We start from the raw sequence: 21,174 nt of genomic DNA, 5'->3' as shown, positions 1-21,174 counted from the left end.
CCACTAGCTCAATCATGAGGTGTGGCGGTGTGCAAGAGGCAGCTGGTGAAACTGCACGGCCTGTTGAGTGGGAGGTTAGACTAGATCATGATGTTTCCTTCTGGTCTTAAATTTTATGAAGAAAAGCCTATGGAGGAAAACGTAAGCAAGAAAGAAGTACTGTGAGCAGTTGCATGCTTTCAAAGTAGTGTTGTGAGCTCTCTCTGAGAGGACTCGTCTCGCCAAGGGATTTCAACAAAATAAGTCTCGGGGGCAATCACTAGGTGTGGGCAAGGAAACAGCTGGGAGCGATCACTGAAAATGCCTAGATTTGGCCCGTTTCCTTTGAGCCAGAGATGGGACTAAACCAGTAACACTGAATTTCAGTCCCTTGGGTGGCTGCTGCCTAAATCCCTCTCTGACACCCGCGGTCTGGCTCCTGCAAGGGGCTCTGTGGAGGGACCTGCTCCAAGCCCCTCTGACCCAGCAGAGCGGTGTGCCACGCAGGGCTGCCCCGCTCACGGCACGCGTTGCAGGATCAGGGTCTTGTTCCTTGATTCCTGGGAACCTCAGTAGGTCCGTGGGACACCAGAGCTGGTTCTCACTGTGGTGTTTAGAGACTGAGCTCCCTGTTAACAGCAGCAGGACTTGGGTGGTTAAATACTCATCTTCAGCTTTGGAAACGTAACCCTTACGTATCAGCTCTGCCAAGCGTCACCTCTTCTCCTTCAGGTGCTGAACCTGTTCTTAGCTTTGCTACTGAGCTCCTTCAGTGCGGACAACTTGGCAGCAACAGATGACGACGGGGAGATGAACAACCTGCAGATTTCTGTTATTCGCATCAAGAAGGGCATTGCCTGGACCAAGGCGAAAGTGCGGGAGTTCATGCAGGCTCATTTCAAGCAGAGAGAGGCAGATGAGGTCAAACCCTTGGATGAATTGTACGACAAGAAGGTGAACTGCATTGCTAACCATACGGGGGCTGATATCAACAGAGACATTGATTATCAGAAGAATGGCAATGGCACGACGAGTGGAATTGGGAGCAGTGTGGAGAAGTATATCATAGATGAAGATCACATGTCCTTCATCAATAACCCCAACCTCACTGTCCGGGTGCCTATTGCTGTAGGGGAATCGGATTTTGAAAATCTCAACACAGAAGATTTCAGCAGCGATACAGATCCCGATGGCAGCAAAGAGGTAGGATGAAATGCTAAAAATTCATTTGAGTCATTTGACCCTCATGCAAGTGCCCGGAAGCTTGTTGGAAGGGAGAACTAGATAGTTCCAGCACAAAACTTCTGTTCATATTGCAACATTGTCTTTGCACTCAAGACAGAAATTTCTTGTGCTAGTTGCTCTGTGGAGAGCCACAAATACTTACATATAATATAAATACTTAATACTGTCTGTCCTGTTAACATGTGATGTAACCCATGTCAGGACCTTAATGAGGTGAAGTGAGGAAACAACTTTTGTTACAGTAAATCTGGTGAACAGATTGCTGAGTCATCATGATTGATATTTGTTGGGAACTAATTCTAGATTGGATTGTGTTTTATTTTGTGTTCAAGAAACTCGACGAGACCAGCTCCTCTGAAGGTAGCACCATTGATATAAAGCCTGAAGTGGAAGAAGTCCCTGTGGAGGCACCGGAGGAGTATCTGGACCCTGACGCGTGCTTCACAGAAGGTAAGCTGACTCTCTAAGTTACTAACTAACTCTAACTCTAAGTTGTAGAAGGAATCAATCATAGAATCCCAGGTTGGAAAGGACCTCAGCGATCGTCTGGTCCAACCTTTCTTGGCAAAAGCACGGTCTAGACAAGGTGGCCCAGCACCCTGCCCAGCCGAACCTTGAAAGTCTCCAATGTTAGGGAATCCACCACTTCCCTGGGGAGATTATTCCAGTGGCTGATTGTTCTCTGTGAAAAATTTTCCTCTTGTGTCCAATCAGAATCTCCCCAGGAGTGACTTGTACCCATTACCCCTTGTCTTCTCCACGTGACTCCTCGTAAAAAGGGAGTCTCCGTCTTCTTTGTAGCCAGGCTTTAAATACTGGAACGTGGTGATAAGGTCTCCCCTAAGCCTTCTTTTCTCAAGGCTGAAGAGACCCAGTTTTCTCAGCCTTTCCTCATATGGCAGCTTCCCAGTCCTTGGATTGTCTTGGTGGCCCTTCTCTGGACCCTCTCCAGCCTGGCCACATCTGTCTTGTATAGCAGGGACCAAAACTGCACACAATATTCCAGGTGTGGCCTGACCAGCGCTGCATAGAGTGGGATAATGGCTTCTTTCTCTCTGCTGGCGATGCCCTTGGTGATGCAGCCCAGCGTCCCGTTGGGTTTCTTTGCTGCAGCAGCACACTGTTCACCCGTGTTGAGCTTATTGTCCACCAGGACCCCCGGGTCCCTTTCCGTAGAGCTGCTCCCCAGCAGGGTACATCCCAGCCGACGGGAAGCCACCAAGCTGTTCTGGGGACCTCTCTGCTCTAAGCTTACCTTAAAGTTCGGTCTCAGTCTGGGTCAGGGATGGCTCTCGGCTTATTTTGAGACCCTCCTTGGACCCCGCGTCAGAGGTGAACTAGTTCAGAAGACTTTGCAAAGTCAAGGCCTCGGAGATGCAGTGGCCATCGCAGGGATGTAGGTGCCCTGTCGGTAGGGCAGGTTCATCTTTCGTACAACTGGTGCCTTGAGTACATAGAAGCAGAAGAATCTGGCTTCTGGTCGGGTTTTCTTTTCCCCTTCTGTCGCTGGCCTCAATGTCTTTCAGCAGCTGTTCCAGTACGGGTATTCCCATGGCAAAGATATTTTAAATGGTTCAAGGTTATTTTATCAGCAAGTTTTCCATTCCTCTTCTGTCAAGTGCATGGATACCTCACCAAATAGAACAATCTGTTCCCAAATTGATGTTAATTCGGGTGCCCAGGTACAGAAGTGGCAAAAGTAATCATAAATTCCTCAAGAGCGCAAGAGTTTTAGCTGAAACTCAGTGTGTTTAGTATTGTTGGCATCAGAACTGCTTCTAAACAATGACAATTTTACGTTCTTACATTAAATCACCTGTTACTAAAGAGAATTTGGGCTCATCCTCCTGTGTGCACTGTCCCCATTGCAGGTTGCATGCAGCGCTGCAAATGTTGCCAGGTCAATATCGAGGAAGGGCTGGGGAAGTCTTGGTGGACCTTGAGGAAGACTTGTTTTCTGATTGTGGAGCACAACTGGTTTGAGACTTTCATCATCTTTATGATCCTGCTGAGCAGCGGTGCTCTGGTGAGTAAAATACAGCAATACGTGTAGCCCCGCAGTGCTAAGCGAGGTGACAGCTAATTGGGAAAGCTGTGTACGGGAGATTTGGTGAAAAAGCAAGCTGTGACGGTTCTTGCCTGGAAAACAACACGGCTCCGTTGGGGTAGGTACCGTACAAAAGCCTGTATTGATGATTTCTGTTTAGTTTAAATGGAAAATGGAGACTGAAAGCCTGCAAATCTGGGTTCTGCTCACAGCTTGACTAGAAATGTGAGGATTTTGGACAAAGTCAGGCTGTATCTATGTCTCATTTTGACATTATCGAGCAAGAACATTTATATTTCCCTTTCTTCACTTTCCCATGTCTGCAGAGCTTCTTGACCTCCTGGCGTTCCATAGACACAAATAATCACTGTATGTGTTTTCACACAGCGCACTGTTTAGTAGCCAGCGTTATACAGCAAACAGCTTCAAGCAGGCGTTGCTCACGGGTTTTAGGACAGAAGTCCACAACAACTGGGATCCCCCAGCAGCAGCCTGGTTTTCTTCACGCGCCCGGCTTTCGTAGCGATGAACAGTCTGACGGCCAGCGGACTCAGCCCTTCTGGCTGTGCTGAGCTGTGGAGAAAACCTGCCCGTGTGTGACCGTAGCGATAGCTGTCGCTGAACGTTTAGATGTAAAGGCTGGTACTCGGATCCCTAAAAGGCAGAGAAGTTCTTGTGTTAGTTATTCAGCACTTTCTTTTTTTTGGGGGGGTTGATTTCTTTGGTTTGGCGTTGCAGTGTTGCTAGAGCAGATCAGGTGCACTGTATAAGAAATGCGATTCCATCGCTCATCGCAGTTTGAATAAGCTTCTGGATAACGACATTGATCTGTGGAATAAATCTGATATAATGACACGAGCACCTGGTTATTTCCCAGGCTTTCGAGGATATTTACATAGAACAGAGGAAAACCATCCGGACCATCCTGGAGTACGCGGACAAGGTCTTCACTTACATTTTCATCCTGGAGATGTTGCTGAAATGGTGTGCTTACGGATTCGTCAAGTTCTTCACGAATGCCTGGTGCTGGCTGGATTTCCTCATTGTGGCTGTAGGTATCCTCTCCTCCTTATTTCTGGTTGGAAAAAAAAATACCGTTAGAAGATTGGTGGGGTAATGTTTTCTCCTGAGAAGTGTCCTAACTGAATCATATACTTAATGAGGATTCCGTCCCAGGTATCTGTAAGTTTCCAGGCCCAGGATGAAACCCTTGAGCCAGTTGAGTGTTGCTACGCAACTCTGGAATTTCTGCCCTGTGGGTCCTAATGAGCCTGCGGAGACAATGGAGGGTTTTCCAACCCTTGGCTCTTTTGCTCCGCTAAAAATACTGTTTCTAAGAGTCCTGCCTGCATGTTGAGCTACCGGAATGTGCTAACGGTGGGAGAACTTGTGCAGCCGTGCTGCTCCTTGGTGACACCCTCTTTCTGTAATCCCTTGCTTGCGTTATTAACAACGGGGGACGATGAGGGTGGCAAAATCTCCCCGCCCCCCCAACCTAACGAGCTCTGTGGTTCTGGGCCTTGGGCGCGTGCGTTTGCTTGTTATGCGAAATGAAGTTCAACGTCATCCTCCTTCTGGTAAAAAGGTGTAACGCGCAGGAGAGGAAGGTCAGGACGGTATCAAACAACCAAGGCAGCTTTGCTGGTAAGAGATCGTAGCACGAACAGGGGGAATATTCGATCTGACACTTCAGCACATCATTGCCCTGGAATTCCCCTGCAGAACATCTTGGCAGGCAGAATAAATTCGAGAATTAGAAGAACAAAGGCAATAGAGAGAAGTCTTAGCAATAAATTTGGCTCTGAAGCACAACAAGAGCATTTAAAATAAATGGAATTTACGTTGTCACAAGTGGCAGAAAATTACGGAATTCAATAGGATGTGAAGTCTAAAGAATTGCAAAAAAAGGAACTTTAGGCTCCCAAGTGTTTGGATTCTTTTAAAACGTTTCATCACATCCAGTTGTGAATCGGTGTTCTCAGTGAATGCCCCAAGAGCAAGTATAAAAAAAAAAAACAAAAAAAAAAAAACAATTTAAAATTTTTCCAAGCTTCTCATTTGGAACGTTTTGAATATGATTCAGTTATGCCAAGTTGCTGTTCAGTGACATTATCACTCTGGAAATATTTCTGAGTAGGTGGAGGAACTATGCTTGGAGCTCAGGGGCAGAAGTGACTCAAGATGTCTACGTTTCCTGTGGAAAACTGAATCTTTAAATTTTTTTTTTTTTTAAAAAGTCCTCTCTGATCCCCTTAACACCTTTCTTTTTAACACACATCTTGAAGAAATAACTCTTCTTTTCTGAAAATAACCCTCTATCTCTCTCACTGCCTTAAGATGAAGCACAAGTGCTAACGCGGGAGCTCATGCCAGATACCATCTCTTCTTCCGTTCCGCCTTCAGGAGGGTGTCTCAGCAAACGAAATTCTTTGGGGTACCGAATTAAAAACTCGACCAGCGGCTGAGCGCAAAAATAGCACTCGCGGTCCTTGTGCTTCGTGTTGTGAGTTAGATTCCAGCTGCTGGGAACGAGCGAAGTGCAGGTTACTTGGCAGAGGTGTCACGGGCTTCATCTGCTTCCCCAGTGTCTGCCTCTGCTGGGGTAAAGATGAGGAACTTCCCGGGCAGGTAACGCGGTTACAGGCAGTGAGCAAGTACAAGGAGCCAGAATTCCCAGTGCTTTCGCAGAAATTCCGCTTTTCACTCGGGGTGGTAGACAGGAGAGTTGCACATTTTTCTCTGCACAGAACCTGGAGTGTGGATTTAAGATGCCAAGGTATTACTCGGCAAAATCTCAGCTGTGCCTGGTGTCCTGTATCTGTTAAATCACTTTTTTTTCAACAAGTTTTCTAATGTGACGTAGATGGGGTTCGAGTGAAGCCAGGATGGCAGCCGCAACTAATAGAGAATAAGCCTTTGCATCGTAACAACACTCTTGAATGTTATTTTTCAGGTTTGATAGCATTGTCAGATAACCCTCCCGCTCTGATTCCCAAAGCTTGCTGGGTGCGTTTGTGAAGACAAAGTCTTTTCCTGGGTAATAATGAAGGCTTCTGCTTTTCAGTCAATCTGGAATTCCCTTTGTCCGACATCGGCACCTGCTGTGTCTTCTCTCGGAGCGTCCCCAGAGAATAACGCTGGAAGCCCACTGAGAGCCAACCCCGCCGTTGGCCGTGTCACGGCGTTGTGTTCGTGCCCTGCTGGGGAGCCAGGCGTTATCCCAAGGGGAGGAAGCTCTGAAAGTGAGGATTCAGTGAAGCCTCTACCCTGTGTTACGTTTACGGGGTAAAATGCTCAATTTCTCTGTATATGGACCTTTACAGCCCGCACCTCCAAATCCTATCTGTGTTCTGAAATTTGGGACCAGGACATCAACGTCCCGGGCTTGGTCCCGTCCCGAGGAGGCTGATTTTGCTTCACAAAGGCTTCACTGTAAATCTTTGGGACGCCCCTGGCGTGTTTTGAATCAGTGTATTTTTAAAAGCAGAAAACCACATGGAAAAACCGTGTTGTGATATATTGCGACCGCTTATTTTGGGGCGGATACGAAGACAGAAAAAGCGTGGGGCACGTGCACAAACAGCAGAATAAGATGAAATCTCTTAAGTTTTCCCACATGTTCATGCGTTTGAAGTCTCCCTGAAATTTCCCTGGAATATGGGTGCAATAAGAATTGTTCTTATAATTAATTTCACGCTATTATCTTAATATCCCTTTTTCAAAACAGAATGAGAAATAGGAAGTGTCCTATTCTGAGAATTAAGCTAACCCCCCCCACCTGTTATCGGAGGAGGTCTCATGTTTTCCCATTACTTGTTACTGTATATTGATGTCTTTTTTTTCTTTTTCCTTAAAAAAGACATATCTGTTTCTTATCCATGCCTGTAATGTGATACCAGCCCAAAGTAGACCATAGTGCGACGCGGATGAAATGGTGTCTGTAGATGCTATTTACACATGGCCAAGTCGTGTCTGATCTAATCCAAAGAGTTTTCGGGGGGTCGGCGGGGGGAGCAGACTCCGGCCCCGAACGCAGGTGCCGGGTGTAAGGTCGATGGCCCCGCGCTGTCGGGGCTCGATCCGGCGGGACCCGGCGCTGCCCCCAAACCGGCCGGTGGAGGATATTCGATAATTCGAGAGCATCAAGCCTAAATCTGGTTCCAGGCCGCTAGAGAAGATAGCTTGTGTGCGGTTACGGTGTTGAAAAAGGGATACCAGGGAAAAAAAGGGGATATAGGAAAAGAACCAGGGATGTAGGAAAAGAAAAAGGGGATATAGGGAAAATAACGGGGATATAGGAAAAAAGGGTATATAGAAAAAAACAGGAATATAGGAAAAGAAAAAGGGGAAATAGGGAAAAAATGGAGATACAGGAAAAAAATGGAGATACAGGAAAAGGAAAGGGGGATATAGGAAAAGAAACAGGGATATAGGAGAAGAAAAGGGAGATACAGGAAAAAAGAAATGGCGATATAGAAAAAGAAAACGGGGATATAGGAAAAAAAAAGGGATAGAGGGAGGAAAGAAAGGGATAAAGCGGTCAGGAAAAGGGGATGTAGGAAAGCTGTCCCCAGCTGTGTTGTCGTTCGGTGCCCGAGCCCGAGGAACCCTCCCCATCGCCGTGCGCCTGGGCTCGTCCATCCTCATCCTCCCCGGGACGGACGCTCGCCGAGGGGGCGGCAGCTTCAAGCAGGCAAAAAAAAGTGCCCAGCCGTCACTGGGTGTCACAGGCAGAGAAAACACGGCCGCCCCTGGGCTTTCAGGCAGTAAAAGTTGGGGTCGGCCGTGGCAGCGCTGGGGGGGGGGGGTCAGCACTCCCGTTTTTCAGGATTTTGGCAGGAGAGTCCCTGCAGGCCGCGGGCGCTGGCGGGAGCAGGGTGAGCTGCTGTGCAGGTCGAGCGCAGTTCGTGCAGTGTGTGTATTTATCTGTATTCTTTCTCATAGGTACCTTTAACATTTGTCTGGCTTAAATTTAATGGGCGCCGCTGGGATCCTGCAGACAGTAAAGGGCGAGGGTAAGGTTTTTGTCATCGTTTGGGCTCTTCCTTCCGACAGCCCCCTTCTCCGTCTGTGTGTCTCTGCCTCTCTCTCACTTATCTTTCCCCTATGTCCTTTTCTTATGCCTTTCTCAACCGCATTATTTCCTTCCAGGTCGTTTCAGTCAAGTGAAGTAGGCAGCTGGTGTCATGTCTTCGGTATTTATTACGGGGGTGGTCCAGGCTGGCCGTCTGGGCTGGGCAATCAGTGCTAGGGGATTCGCTCTAACAGTCTGGAACCTTTTTTTTCCTTTTTTTTTTTTTTTCCTTTCTTTCTTTCTTTTTTTCTTTCTTTCTTTCTTTCTTTTTTTTCTCTTTTTTTTTTTTTTTCTCTATTTTCTGTGTAGGTCTCTTTAGTCAGCCTTATAGCTAATGCCCTGGGCTACTCGGAACTAGGTGCCATAAAGTCCCTTAGGACACTAAGAGCTTTGAGGCCTTTAAGAGCGTTGTCCCGATTTGAGGGGATGAGGGTAAGATGCCATTAGCAGCTGATCCTTCTGCATGCCTGTGGAGCGGTTTTTTTTAAGCATGCTAGAACTGATCAAAACTGGTGGAAAGAGAATTCCAAAGAGAATCATGACGCAGCCGCTGACTCGATCACCTCTACCGTGGATGTCCCCGCACCCTGCCCACCGCCGCACCCTCCCCTCTTAAGAAAGGGAGACGCATTAAGCTGCCTCATTACATTAATTACTGGCCCAAACCACATGCCGTTTGTAGACGATGTTAACACTTGGCTGTTCTCATTTAGCCTGGCTTTATACCTCGAGCATCCGAGGGGGCTTCTCAGCTGTGACTCTTCTTATCTAGGGAGAATCACCAGGTGCAAAGAAGCAGAATTGGAACCACCGCAGTGTCTCCAGCCCCCCGAGGGGTTTGGCCGCTGGTGGAATTGGGCTGAAAGTCTCTTTCGGAGGGGTTTTTAAAAATGCAATCTGCCTGCGAGGGGGTGAAGGGATCTCTCAGGCCTTCAGGAAGGGACTGGCGGGGAGCTCAGCTGTTTGAAAAAAAGGCTTTGGTTTAATTCCTCTTGTTGCACCTTGTTGTTCTCGGTCCAGTCTGGTGGCGACTGGAAGCCTTGTCTGAGAGTGAAGCTTTTCCTTTCCACTCCCTCCCTTTTACCATGCTTTATGGTCCCCTGTCCTGTCACTGCGGAACCAGCAACGAAGCACAAGCAAAGCATTGAACTTAACAAGCTTTCCTCAAATTGTTAGAGGGCACCCCTGGCCTGGGGACTCGAAATTCCTGCAGTGTCTCGTTACTTGGCCACTAATATTCTATATGCCGGTGCTTTTTTTTCCATTTGGGATTGCAGTAGTCTTAGAAGAACACGCAAAAAAATTATGTGTTTCTCTTAAGTAGAGGGTATGTTGGGTTAATGGCTTTCCCAGTTGCTCTGAGAACAGTAATGTAGGTCTTCCGTGCTAAATCCCAGTTAGCTCACAACTAGAGATAGTATAGGAGATAAAACTAGGTATTTTTTAAAAAAAGGGAAGGGAATAGCAGTCGCAGAGTTTTACTTCACTGTAGTGATTCCACTTGGATCCTTCTGATCTCCCTGGAATTTGCTGTGGAGTAACTGAGCACAAAGCCCAGCGCGAGAGAGGGAACGAAGGGATCAGGAACCCTCAGTTCCGTGGGGGGAAGTGATAGGAGAAAATGATACCGTAACAAATCCAAAGAGGGTTGTTTCTTCCCTAATATGTTACCCTGCTCTTATTTCTTTGTGTCGCTTTGCCTAATTCTGAACTTCATTCTATAATACAGGCACAAAGGATGAAAACAGGCACAAAGCTGGAGCTTTTGCGGGGCTGGGTCAGGTCCCACCTAAGGGTACAATCACAAAGGAAAAAGCACTAACCCTGTAGATATTAACAGCTATTTTTAAGCCGTGCTGGAGAGAAGCTGTGATTTCTAATGCACAATCAGGAAATTCTCACGCTTAAAGCGGGGGATTTTCACCAGAGCTAAATTGGTAGGGATTTGTGACTGCAGCCTGTTAGTTACCTAAACCCAATTATTTTTCCTTTGTTTTGACTTGAAGACAAGTGTTGCTGCCCCATACAACCAGAACAATTCTGCTGAGCCAGAGAATAGAGATTTGAAATGCCTTTGCAAAGGAAACATAACATGCAGTTCTTTGCTTTTCTCTACTCCATAGTAATCTGCATTTTCAAGAGCTTGCTCTGCTCTTCAATGATTCAGGAAGTTTGACAGTGATGCTGTGAAACGTGCATGCGTTTTTGTCAGTCTGCACACAAAAGCCATGTTCCTTCTCTCGCGTCTTTTCGAATACCGTATAAAACGAACGTAGCGTTGGTGACCGTGCCTGAAGAGGGTGTGAGGCCTTTTTTTCGCTGCCCGTGATAAACTGGAATAAAGCAGCGTATTAATAACCGAAGGATCTGAAAGCAAAAAGGCGTGCTGGTGTCGGAGCATCCCACCTGGGGCACAGAGCCCATCTGGAGGACCTGTCTCTAATCTGTGTCTTTATCCCCCACTGGTGATGGATCCATGACGTCATTTTAGAGTTGTAATGCTCCTCACTGTCTAGATCACCATTTTCTTCAATTTCCTTCCTGCAGCGGAGGGCAGGAGCTCGCTGAGTGGCGTGGGGGTGGTGGCTGCATCCGGCAGACGGATGTTGTCGGAGGAGAGGGGACGCTCGGCGGTGGCCAGCACCAGTTGAGGAGTCCCCAGTCACTGTGTATTGAGGAGTCTTTCAAAACTAAGGCAAAGGGGTAAAAACAGTTTAGATCCTGTTCATCTATTAAAGGAATCTAAATTAGGAGATCATAATAAAAGATTTAATATCCTGCTGACCTAACTCTATTAAAAGCCTGAGAGCTTACAGCTTGTCATGTGTTGGCCAGGGATGCTAAGGGACATGGTGCTCCCGCACTCCGAAAGGCTAAAATTAGGAGATGGTGGAAGATACGAGCTCTGACAAAACTCATTATCGCTTCCTGCTGTGTTTGCTGCAGTTTGGAGGAAGGAACATGGCTTTTCTGTCTTCTTGAGCCTGCCTAGCTGCATGCTCAGCTGTCTGCCTGAGACAACATGATTGGCCTTGCTTGGTCACCGACATGATCTCGATGTTTCCAGCGACTCGCTGCTTAGTCGTAACAGAGCGACGCCGGGCTCGGTCCCGTCCCCCCCCCTAAAGCGTCGGTGTCCCCCGGTTTGCTGGCGAGCTGGGTGGGAGCAGGAGGCGGCTTCCAAGTGACAACAGCCTTGTTTGCAAGTGGGGAATGGCCAGAAGGGCCACTGGCTGCTGAGACCCCTCAAATCCATCAGCAAAAGTGTCCTTGGACTTGGCTCTGAGAAAATTGTAGCTAGGAGCCGGTTTGTTACGAAGAAGAGAGTCTGAGCCTCACTCAGTGACGTCCCCCTCTCCCTTTTGGCGAATAAAATTATTTAAAATAATTGTTGTTTAACTAAAGACATAACAATCCAAAATCGAACCCAGCAAATCTAACGGCCTGGCCTGTTTTGTTTCCAAAACAGAGCTTCAGCGGGTGGCTTTTGAGCAGAATTATTTTACCGCTTGGAATAAGTTCACTGCCAACTTCTGCGTGGAGTCAACGCCACAGACGTGTCCGTGGCCTTACCTCCTATTCCCCCCTCAACACCAGCCGTATTGATGCTTGCTGTTTCCTGCCTCGTGTTTTATACTGAAACTTTTTCCCACCCCTTCCAACACAGGTGGTTGTCAACGCCTTGGTTGGCGCTATCCCTTCCATTATGAATGTGTTGTTGGTCTGCCTTATCTTCTGGCTGATTTTCAGCATTATGGGGGTTAACCTGTTTGCCGGGAAATATCATTACTGCTTTAATGAAACAGCTGAGGAGCGCTTTGAAATAGATATTGTTAACAACAAGACAGACTGCGAAGCGCTGATGCCACCCAACTCCACTGAGATTCGATGGAAGAACGTGAAAATTAACTTTGACAACGTTGGGGCAGGATATCTGGCTCTTCTGCAAGTTGTAAGTTTTGCTTTCACCATCTCCCCGGTAATGGTAGATACAGGCCGCTTCTCGTGCGCGTGGACTGCGTCCCCCTCCCCATGAGATACAGCATCCCGTTCATCCCGCTGGGGTTCGGGTCTGGAATGAAATCGCCATTTTTTCTGTTAGCCCATTGCCTAATGTGGGCCTCCCAGCAGAGCGGGTGGCCCCAACTCTTGCTCTTCAAAGAGTCTCCCAAACCTTCGGTGAGACAACAGCAAACTTGGTTAGATTCATCTTGATTCATTTTGTTTGGATTAAATGAAAAGAGAAGTATTTAAGTAATATTGGCATTCAGCATACGGGGCGATCAAGAGTGGCAGGGAACCCTTGACCTACCTGGCACGAATCAGACTTGGCCTTTTGCTTTGGGTGAATTCTCTCTGAGAGAAGGTGTGTTTTCTTTGCTAGGCCACTTTCAAGGGCTGGATGGACATCATGTACGCCGCGGTGGACTCCAGAAAGGTAAAGTGCGTGACCACAGTCTCACCCCCCAATACCTCACTCTGCTATTTCGCTTTGGTGAAATCAAGATTGAAAGTTGTAGAACTAAGCTTACGTTATGTATTTAATGCTGTGATTGTTTCAGTTGCTCTGTTAGTGTGTTAAATTAAACGCCGCTCAAGAAAATTCCCAGGGTTCTCCTGGTTGCTTTAGGGGCAGGGAAACTCCTGCTGGAGTAGAAATACAGGGAAGAAGGGAGTACAGTGAAGTGTGTTTCATCAGCAGAATAAATTATGGGGAGGAATTAGCTCGAAGGCGCTCCATGAGCCCTGCGTCTGCACGGGAGCCCAGGTGTCGGTTTAATCCAGGGTTGAGGTGTTGTCTGGGTTGGAGCTCTTTCTCCAGGCACTCTTCTTGTTCTCGCATGCTGGACTCATGCAAATGCCATTACTTCCTTTTTGCTTTCTAATTTTTTTTTCCTTCTCGTCTCTCGGGTTTTATAACAAAGATTTTTAAATGAATTTTCTTGTCCTATGCCTAGTGCAGGGTTGGAAACAAGTAGCGTGACCGTGTCAGGACAGTGTGAAAAATTATCTTCTCTTTGTGATCAGCTGATGGTCTTACATGTCCCTCTTCAGAAGAAAGACTGATGTCTTCATTTGGACAGTGCTTGCCACTAAAATGATCGTTTCCTTTGTGATTTGCGAATTACCTATTTATTTTATGGGCACTAGCCTCATTTAGTTACAGTGAAAGTCAGTTTAAACTGTAGCACGTTTTATTTCTGAAAATTAGATCACCATCCTCCTGGTATATACGTACGATATACGTTTGCTTTGCTTTGAACAGTGTGAGAACACAGTTTTCCGTGTATAACTCCAGCTCTATAAAGCATGACTGTCTGCTTACATGGGAATACTTGAAACATGGCCAATCTCATTTTGGCTGTATTTGTACAATGTCTTTGAAATGCCATTTGTGTCTCTTATCTCCCATTCAGCAAGAAGAGCAACCCAAGTACGAGGACAACATTTACATGTACATATATTTTGTTATCTTCATTATCTTCGGCTCCTTTTTCACCCTGAACTTGTTCATTGGTGTCATCATTGACAACTTCAATCAACAAAAGAAAAAGATAAGTGCTCTGTGTTTGCTCATTAGTCGGGGAGCTGTCGGAGGAACGTTGAGTCTTCAGGATGATGGGGTTTTCCTGCAAAATACAGGCCAAGAACCTTCAGGCTGGGGCAGGAGCCTCCCCCTTGGAGCCGTGGGCTGCGGGACCACTGTGACTCCCTGCCCAGCCCCACTGCGCCGGGCGCGAGAGGCGCAGGGAGTCCAAGAGGCAGCCCCAAGCTTTGTGTAAAGCTCTAGCCAGATGAGACATTCTCCCTAGACTACATTTTCGTGCATTTCTGGTTGGGTTTTTTTTTGCCTTGACTAAAATGTACAGATTGGAAGTAAGATGTCTTCCTTGCCCACCCCTCCCTCTCTGATACGCTGCTTTTCTTCTCTGTAAGTGAAGCCGAGGATTTGCACATATTCCTGCTAAATGGCCCGGCACCTCTGCTGCCTGTTTGTCACTAATGAGCTAGAGGGGATGGGGAAGGAGGCAGCGTGGTAAAACAGGTTATTCATAGGAAAAAAACTGTTTTCTTTGAAGAAATATCAGTACGGCTTGGGTATTAGTGTAAGTTATTTCTGTCTAAAATAGCTGCCACCAACTACCCATATGGCAGGTATCCTCATGACTTAGCTAGGATGTTATTCCTTTCCCTTCTGGGGTAGGAGCTGATTGTAACCAGTTTTCCTTTTGCCCCTTTACTTTGGAGGTCAAGATATTTTCATGACAGAAGAACAAAAGAAGTACTATAATGCCATGAAAAAACTGGGTTCAAAGAAACCTCAGAAACCTATTCCCCGACCTCTGGTGAGTATGTTATAAAGGGAACTGAAGGGAAAAACCTGCAGAGTAGACTTTCAAAGGAGCTTCAGCTCCAAAAGCATCCTTTGTTCTACTTCATGCCGGACTCCACATCCCCATGTTCTTGTCATTGTAATTCAGGTATGACCTGAGAAAGGTTAAAATGCTACAGCTGCGGTTGATGTTAATCAGTTGGCTCACTTGAATCGACAAAACAAGCTGAAAGCCCTCTCTGGCTGAGAGGCTCTAGATGGAGAGTAGGAGGGCTCCTGGCATTAGCGAGCGGGGTCCTGGACACCCAGGCAGCCGTTTGGGTTACGTTCATCGAGACCTAAGCACGTTTCCCTGCTTTCAGAAAGGCTTTGTGCGTGACATTAGGCGAGTCCCTTAGATGCTGCGGTGGATAAGGCATCCTGCTGCTGGGACTAGACTGCTGCTGGGACGCAAGGGAGGTGGTTGGAGTCTAGTTCAGGTACTCTGCAGGTACTACTGCAAGGTAGACCTGTCTGCCTTCTCCAGTTGTGAATGGAAGGGCATCACCCTGCCTTTGGTCTCAACAAAGAGGAAGATATGCTGGTAACAGGGCTGCGGTAGCATGTTTGGGGTGTAAATAATAGCGTTTTCCTGTCTTTCCCACAAACAGATTGAATCGTGGCTAGAGCTTGCCTTGAAAACTTCATAAAATACTGAAAAAACAATGTCCCCATGCCTGTTTCCACCAACAGTGAAATAATTTGTTGACTAATGGTAGATTCTTGTTGACTAATGGTCTGAAGCTGCGGCAGGGGAGGTTTAGATTAGATATTAGGAAGAATTACTTTACTGCAAGAGTGGTCAGGCACTGGGACAGCCTGCCCAGGGAGGGGTTTGAGTCACCATCCCTCGAGGTGTTTAAGAAACATCTAGATGTGGCACTTGAGGGCATGCTCTAGTGGCAGAGGGTGTAGGTTGTTTGGTTGGACTCGATGATCTCAAAGGTCCTTTCCAACCATGAAGATTCTATGATTCTGTGATTCTTGTTCAAACTTCATTGGTTCATTGTCTCTCTCCTGTTGCACAGAACCGCATCCAAGGAGCTGTCTTTGACTTTGTTACTCAGCAAGCATTTGATATAGTCATCATGATGCTCATTTGCCTCAACATGGTGACCATGATGGTGGAGACGGACACACAAAGCAAGCAGATGGAGGACATCCTTTACTGGATCAACCTGGTGTTTGTCATCTTCTTCACCTGTGAGTGTGTGCTGAAGATGTTCGCCTTGCGGCACTATTATTTCACCATCGGGTGGAACATTTTTGACTTCGTGGTTGTGATTCTGTCCATCGTGGGTAAGTGCAACACCAATTAGATAGAGGTCTGTGAGCGCTAGGCTGTCTTGGTGTTTGCAGAGTAGAGCACGTTCTTGTCTTTGAAGAGGTGCCAGCACTTGGAGGTTCTCTTTTTAGCCTTGTGAAGAGACTGTGGCAGAATTTGGCAGCTTGAAGTCCTGACTAATGCGCCCTCCTCCCTCTGTTCTGGCATTCATTTCCAGTTGTATGGAGTAAAACACTTGACAATTAACTCTCCCTGTCTTTAAAAACAGTTTTACTCACCTCATCCGAATGTTATAATGCTTATTAAGCACTGAAAATAGCATTGCAGTGCTTCCTACATCAGCATGTGATTTGCACTCTTCAGTTTGGTTGAATGTTGAATCAACCAGTTTCCTCCAACAGGGTTTTGGTTTTTAGTGGCTGATCTGTAAAACACACATAACCTCACAAGTACAACAGGGTAACTCAAAAAGCTTGGCTGCACCCAGCTCTGCCCAGGTGGACTGACAAACCACCAACATTTAGTGTCCTGCGGTCTGAAACTCAGACCCAGGCTTGTCTACTGCTTGACATAAGGTTTATCTTGCATATTTTTAGCGCCTTCAAAGTAGAGTCCATGGCCTGACTCCCGTGTCAGAGTTAGGCACCAAGAGCTAGATGCCTCCAAGAAACAACTCGTCCATCCTTATCCAGGTGGAACGAATCTCTCCATTTCGGAGATCTGCTTAGGGAGCCAGAGCAGCTGGCCGAGACTTAGCTGCCTGAAGGTGAGGCCACTTAATCGCAGACCCCCTTTGAAAATCTGACCAAGGTGTTCTGCGTGCCCAATGCCTTGACTAGGTTGAGAAGCAGCAGCAGACTGCTCATCTGCATTGTCACACTTGTCCCTTCTCTTCTTCTTTAGGAATGTTCCTGGCTGAAATCATTGAGAAGTATTTTGTGTCACCCACTCTATTCCGAGTCATCCGACTGGCTCGCATTGGACGTATCCTGCGTTTGATCAAAGGAGCCAAAGGGATCCGCACTTTGCTTTTTGCCTTAATGATGTCCTTGCCTGCCTTGTTCAACATTGGCCTCTTGCTGTTCTTGGTCATGTTCATCTTCTCCATCTTTGGCATGTCAAACTTTGCCTACGTCAAGCATGAGGCTGGCATAGACGATATGTTCAACTTTGAGACCTTTGGCAACAGCATGATCTGCTTGTTCCAGATCACCACATCAGCTGGCTGGGATGGGCTCCTGCTGCCAATCCTAAACCGGCCTCCAGACTGCGACCTGGACAAGGAGCATCCTGGGAGTGGTTTTAAGGGGGATTGTGGGAACCCCTCAGTGGGGATATTTTTCTTTGTGAGTTACATCATCATCTCCTTCCTGATCGTGGTCAACATGTACATTGCCATCATCCTGGAGAACTTCAGCGTGGCGACAGAGGAGAGCGCAGATCCACTAAGTGAGGACGACTTTGAGACCTTCTACGAGATCTGGGAAAAGTTCGACCCTGACGCCACCCAGTTCATAGAGTACAGCAAGCTCGCAGACTTTGCTGATGCTCTGGAACATCCTCTCCGCGTCCCCAAACCCAACACCATCGAACTCATCGCCATGGACCTGCCTATGGTAAGTGGAGACAGGATCCACTGTTTAGACATCCTGTTTGCCTTCACCAAACGCGTCCTGGGGGACAGTGGAGAGCTGGATATCCTGAGACAGCAGATGGAGGAAAGATTCGTGGCGTCCAACCCTTCCAAAGTGTCTTATGAGCCTATCACAACGACGCTCCGGCGTAAGCAGGAAGAAGTTTCGGCGGTGGTCATCCAGAGGGCTTACAGGGCTCGTTTAGCACGACGGGGCTTTATTAGCCGAAGGCCTGTCTCCACAAAACTGGAAAATGGAGGAACGAACAGGGAGAAAAAGGAAGGCACCCCATCTACCGCGTCCCTCCCCTCGTACGACAGCGTCACCAAGCCCGAGAAGGAGAAACAGCAACGGGCGGAGGAAGGAAGACGAGAAAGAGCGAAAAGACAAAAAGACGTCAGGGAATCCAAGTGTTGAGACAAAATAATAGAATTGTACAAATTAAAATATTTGCAAGCGAAAAGATTGTTTACAAACTTCCTGAAATATATCAATACAGAACAGCTGTGGAGACACTTACCTGAAGATCTTATACCAAACATAGTCTGCTTACTGTGTGACAGCGTTGCATCTAAAGCAGTGACCTACCACCTGTTTAAAGGACCCTTGTAAACAAACATTTAAACACAAAAAAGGAAAAAAAATGGATTTTCTATTGTTTGGGCAGGTGGATACTGCATGTTCCACATCAGTCAATGCAACTTAGGACAAACAAGCGAAATAAAACACACACACACACACACACACACTGAAACAAAACCCGCTGCTGGGATTCATATATTTTCCAAAGCAGCCAAAAATGGATTTTATTTTCCCATTTTGTTGATTATTATCGAAAGAAAACCCAGAAGTCACAGTCTTAAAGGGTTTGTTCATGCAAAACTAGATTTGCATTTAGTTAAGCAGCAAAAAAAAAAAAAAAAAAAAAAGAAAAAACAGAAAAAAGTTAAAATAAGTAAAAAAAAAAAAAAACGAGAAAAGGAAACAAACCACCCATTTAGCCCATGCCATTTAATTGTCATAGTTTATTTGGTATTTATTATCTGCATTCTACTTTCTACATGGGCTTTACTTGGTTTGGGAGATGGGGTAATCGGGTACCTTCAGCCTGGAGGCAGCTCGGGCTGATTCCCCCCCAAAAAAAAAAAAAGTGCTTGTTCAATGCATAGAAGCGACTTGCATGATGGCATGCCGTGACCAGGGACCATGCATGAGGAACCATTAGACCACAAGACACTCAGTAATCTGTCCACAGCAGTGTGTTTAAGCCATAAATTCCAGGCACTCCACTGACTACCGTACACTGTATTTGGAGATAAACTTTCACACTAACTGGCCCCTCTGCCCGTCCTTCCCGATCGGTCCTAGACCCGCCAGTAGGAGGAAAAAAAAAAAAAAAACCAAACAAAAAGGAACCAACAAAAAGAAACGAGCGGAGGAAATACTTGTGTGTGTATGTTTAACGACTTGTCTTTTTTTTTCCGTACAGCCATCTTTTTGCACACTGAAATATGACAAAACTCAATGCTGCTCTGGACCTCGTCCGAGGGGAGGTGATAAAAACTGAGAATGGCTTGTTATACTCTTGTCACTGTAAAACCAAAATCTAGGGCTTAAATACCAGTCAGTAAGTTCATTTGTATCCTGCAATATTTATCATTAATACCAATCGTTATTCAGCCTCCATCCTGCAGCGTAGACACTCTTTTTCTTTTTCTTTTTTTTCTTTTTTTTCGGTTAGAGATAAGTGCTGTGAAAAATCAGTGTGTTATCTCTACCGGAGACACGGGGAGCGTCCCCGAGGCCGTCACGCTGGGGGCCGGGGCCGTGCCCTGGCCCGGGGGGTGGCTGCGGGACCCCCGGCTCTCCGGGCCCTGCGGCAGCACTGGGGGTGGCCGCTGTGGGGGGACTGGTGGCCGGGAGGGTTCTGAGCAAGGAGCGGCCCCATCCCGGGCTCCGGAGCCTTCTCCGTCTCCCCAGGCACCTCCATGGGGGGGGGCCGCACTGGCCCCCCGGGGCGGGTGGGGGCCGGAGCTGCCCTTTCCCAGCCCCGCTGCGGCGGTGGCTGACATGGCGCCCGGGCCCAACCTCGCTGTTCCTCAGCGCCCAGGCCCGGCCCTCCCCACGTCCTGCTCCGTGCTGTCCTTGTCGCCAAGCCGGCCTCGGCCGCCGCTCTGGCTGGCAGGTTTTTTCCCGTTGGGACCAGGGGCGTCTGCGCGGGGGGCGGCAGCGCCGCAGCGCGGGCGCTCGCCCGGGGAAGGAGAGTGAGGGGTCGGTGTCAGCCGATTCCCCGGAATGGCGGGGCAAAAACCCAAGAGGACGGAAGTGGATGGCAGGAGGGACCTCAGTTGGCATCATCTCACAAGCCGGAAAATGACAGGAGTCACTTAAAAACCCCAAACCCAGCAGGAAGCCGCCCAGCAGCCGCCGGGGCCGGTGCCCTCGCCATCGCCAGCTCGGCGGAGCCGTCCTGCACCCAGCAACGCGGCCAGGAACCTTTTGTACCCTGTCAGCTCTTGCCCCAGTCGCTCCTAGGATGTGATGTATCATAACAAAGAAAAACTACATACATATGTACAGGCTACGTTGTAAACAGCACAAAAGAGAAAAAAAAAAATAGCTGAAAAGTGTGGTTGAACTTTTTAAGAGAATATTATAAATACTGTAATATATCATTTTATTTTATCGGCATGCCTTTTTGTAAATACAAAGAACTACAAAAATAATAGAATGGCTTCTGGCTTATGCCATTGTCCATGTTTATTTTTATTTTTTTAATATTCTTCTGTTTTCCTTAGACTTTAGATAGCCAGGAAACGTCCCCCAAAGAAAAAAAAAATAAAAGACAAACCAACCCCTACCCTCCTCCCCCCAAAAAAAACCTAGATTTTAAAAAAAAAAGCTTTATTGCAATTGATCTTTGCAACAGCAAAAGTATATCTATCTTTGGGTTCCAATGTGCAATAAGTTGACCACTTCTATGCAAGATTTGGCTAAACTTCATAATTGTTCTTAAGCTGGGCTATTGGCTCGTAGGTGAAGCTTGGTACGTTTAGCGGTCGTGCTGGCCATTTCATTAAGCTACTCAATTACTTTAAAATAAAAAGTCCCTTCAAACTATGTCTATGTATTCATTTTTTTACCATCAGATCTGTATTAAATGCGAGAGGCCAGCGGTGCTGAGACTGAACGGGAGCGGAGCGGTTCTTCAGCTGTTGGTTGGCCGCCATCAGTCCTTCCGCTTCAAGAAAAACTTCCTGGGGGGTTTTTTGGGGGTGGTTTTTCTCCCCGAGTTCCCTCCCTCGGGCAGAGGTTTCCTCCGGCTGTGGCTCCAGGTGCTGCCAGTGCCAGGTTCCCGCACGTCGGCGCCGGGGGAGGCCAAGAGCAGGGAGGAGACGTTGGCCAAAGAGCGTTGGGGTCTTCGGCGTCATTCGCCAACCCCTGAATTCAGGTGCCTACAGGGGATTTACGTTCAGGATGGTGGAAATAAAGCAAGGGGGGGTGGTGTCAATTAAAAAGTCGTAGCCAAACATCAAG

At 47.3% G+C, this 21,174-nt stretch overlaps 1 protein-coding gene across 6 annotated transcripts in view; it reads left to right on the top strand.

Annotated features, from left to right (window-relative positions):
* The window catches only part of SCN8A (sodium voltage-gated channel alpha subunit 8), a 61,107-nt gene extending 40,350 nt beyond the window's left edge, over nt 1–20,757 (top strand). For 4 of the 6 annotated variants that reach the window (XM_063359167.1, XM_063359168.1, XM_063359171.1 and 1 more), the window contains 11 exons: nt 712–1,182; nt 1,557–1,674; nt 3,096–3,250; nt 4,149–4,322; nt 8,655–8,777; nt 12,013–12,297; nt 12,730–12,783; nt 13,763–13,900; nt 14,588–14,692; nt 15,747–16,017; nt 16,907–20,757. In XM_063359167.1, the coding sequence (XP_063215237.1) occupies nt 712–1,182; nt 1,557–1,674; nt 3,096–3,250; nt 4,149–4,322; nt 8,655–8,777; nt 12,013–12,297; nt 12,730–12,783; nt 13,763–13,900; nt 14,588–14,692; nt 15,747–16,017; nt 16,907–18,054 (3,042 nt within the window). In that variant the 3' untranslated portion in view covers nt 18,055–20,757. The remainder of the gene's footprint in view (nt 1–711; nt 1,183–1,556; nt 1,675–3,095; nt 3,251–4,148; nt 4,323–8,654; nt 8,778–12,012; nt 12,298–12,729; nt 12,784–13,762; nt 13,901–14,587; nt 14,693–15,746; nt 16,018–16,906) is intronic. The other 2 variants (XM_063359169.1, XM_063359170.1) reach the window with 1 other exon arrangement.
* Nucleotides 20,758–21,174: the final 417 nt, after the last annotated feature.

Source organism: Chroicocephalus ridibundus, chromosome 24, assembly GCF_963924245.1.
Source record: "Chroicocephalus ridibundus chromosome 24, bChrRid1.1, whole genome shotgun sequence".
Taxonomy (NCBI): Eukaryota; Metazoa; Chordata; class Aves; order Charadriiformes; family Laridae; genus Chroicocephalus; species Chroicocephalus ridibundus.
Note: the sequence above shows the minus strand (reverse complement) of the source record. Positions and strands in the feature narration are given on the sequence as shown.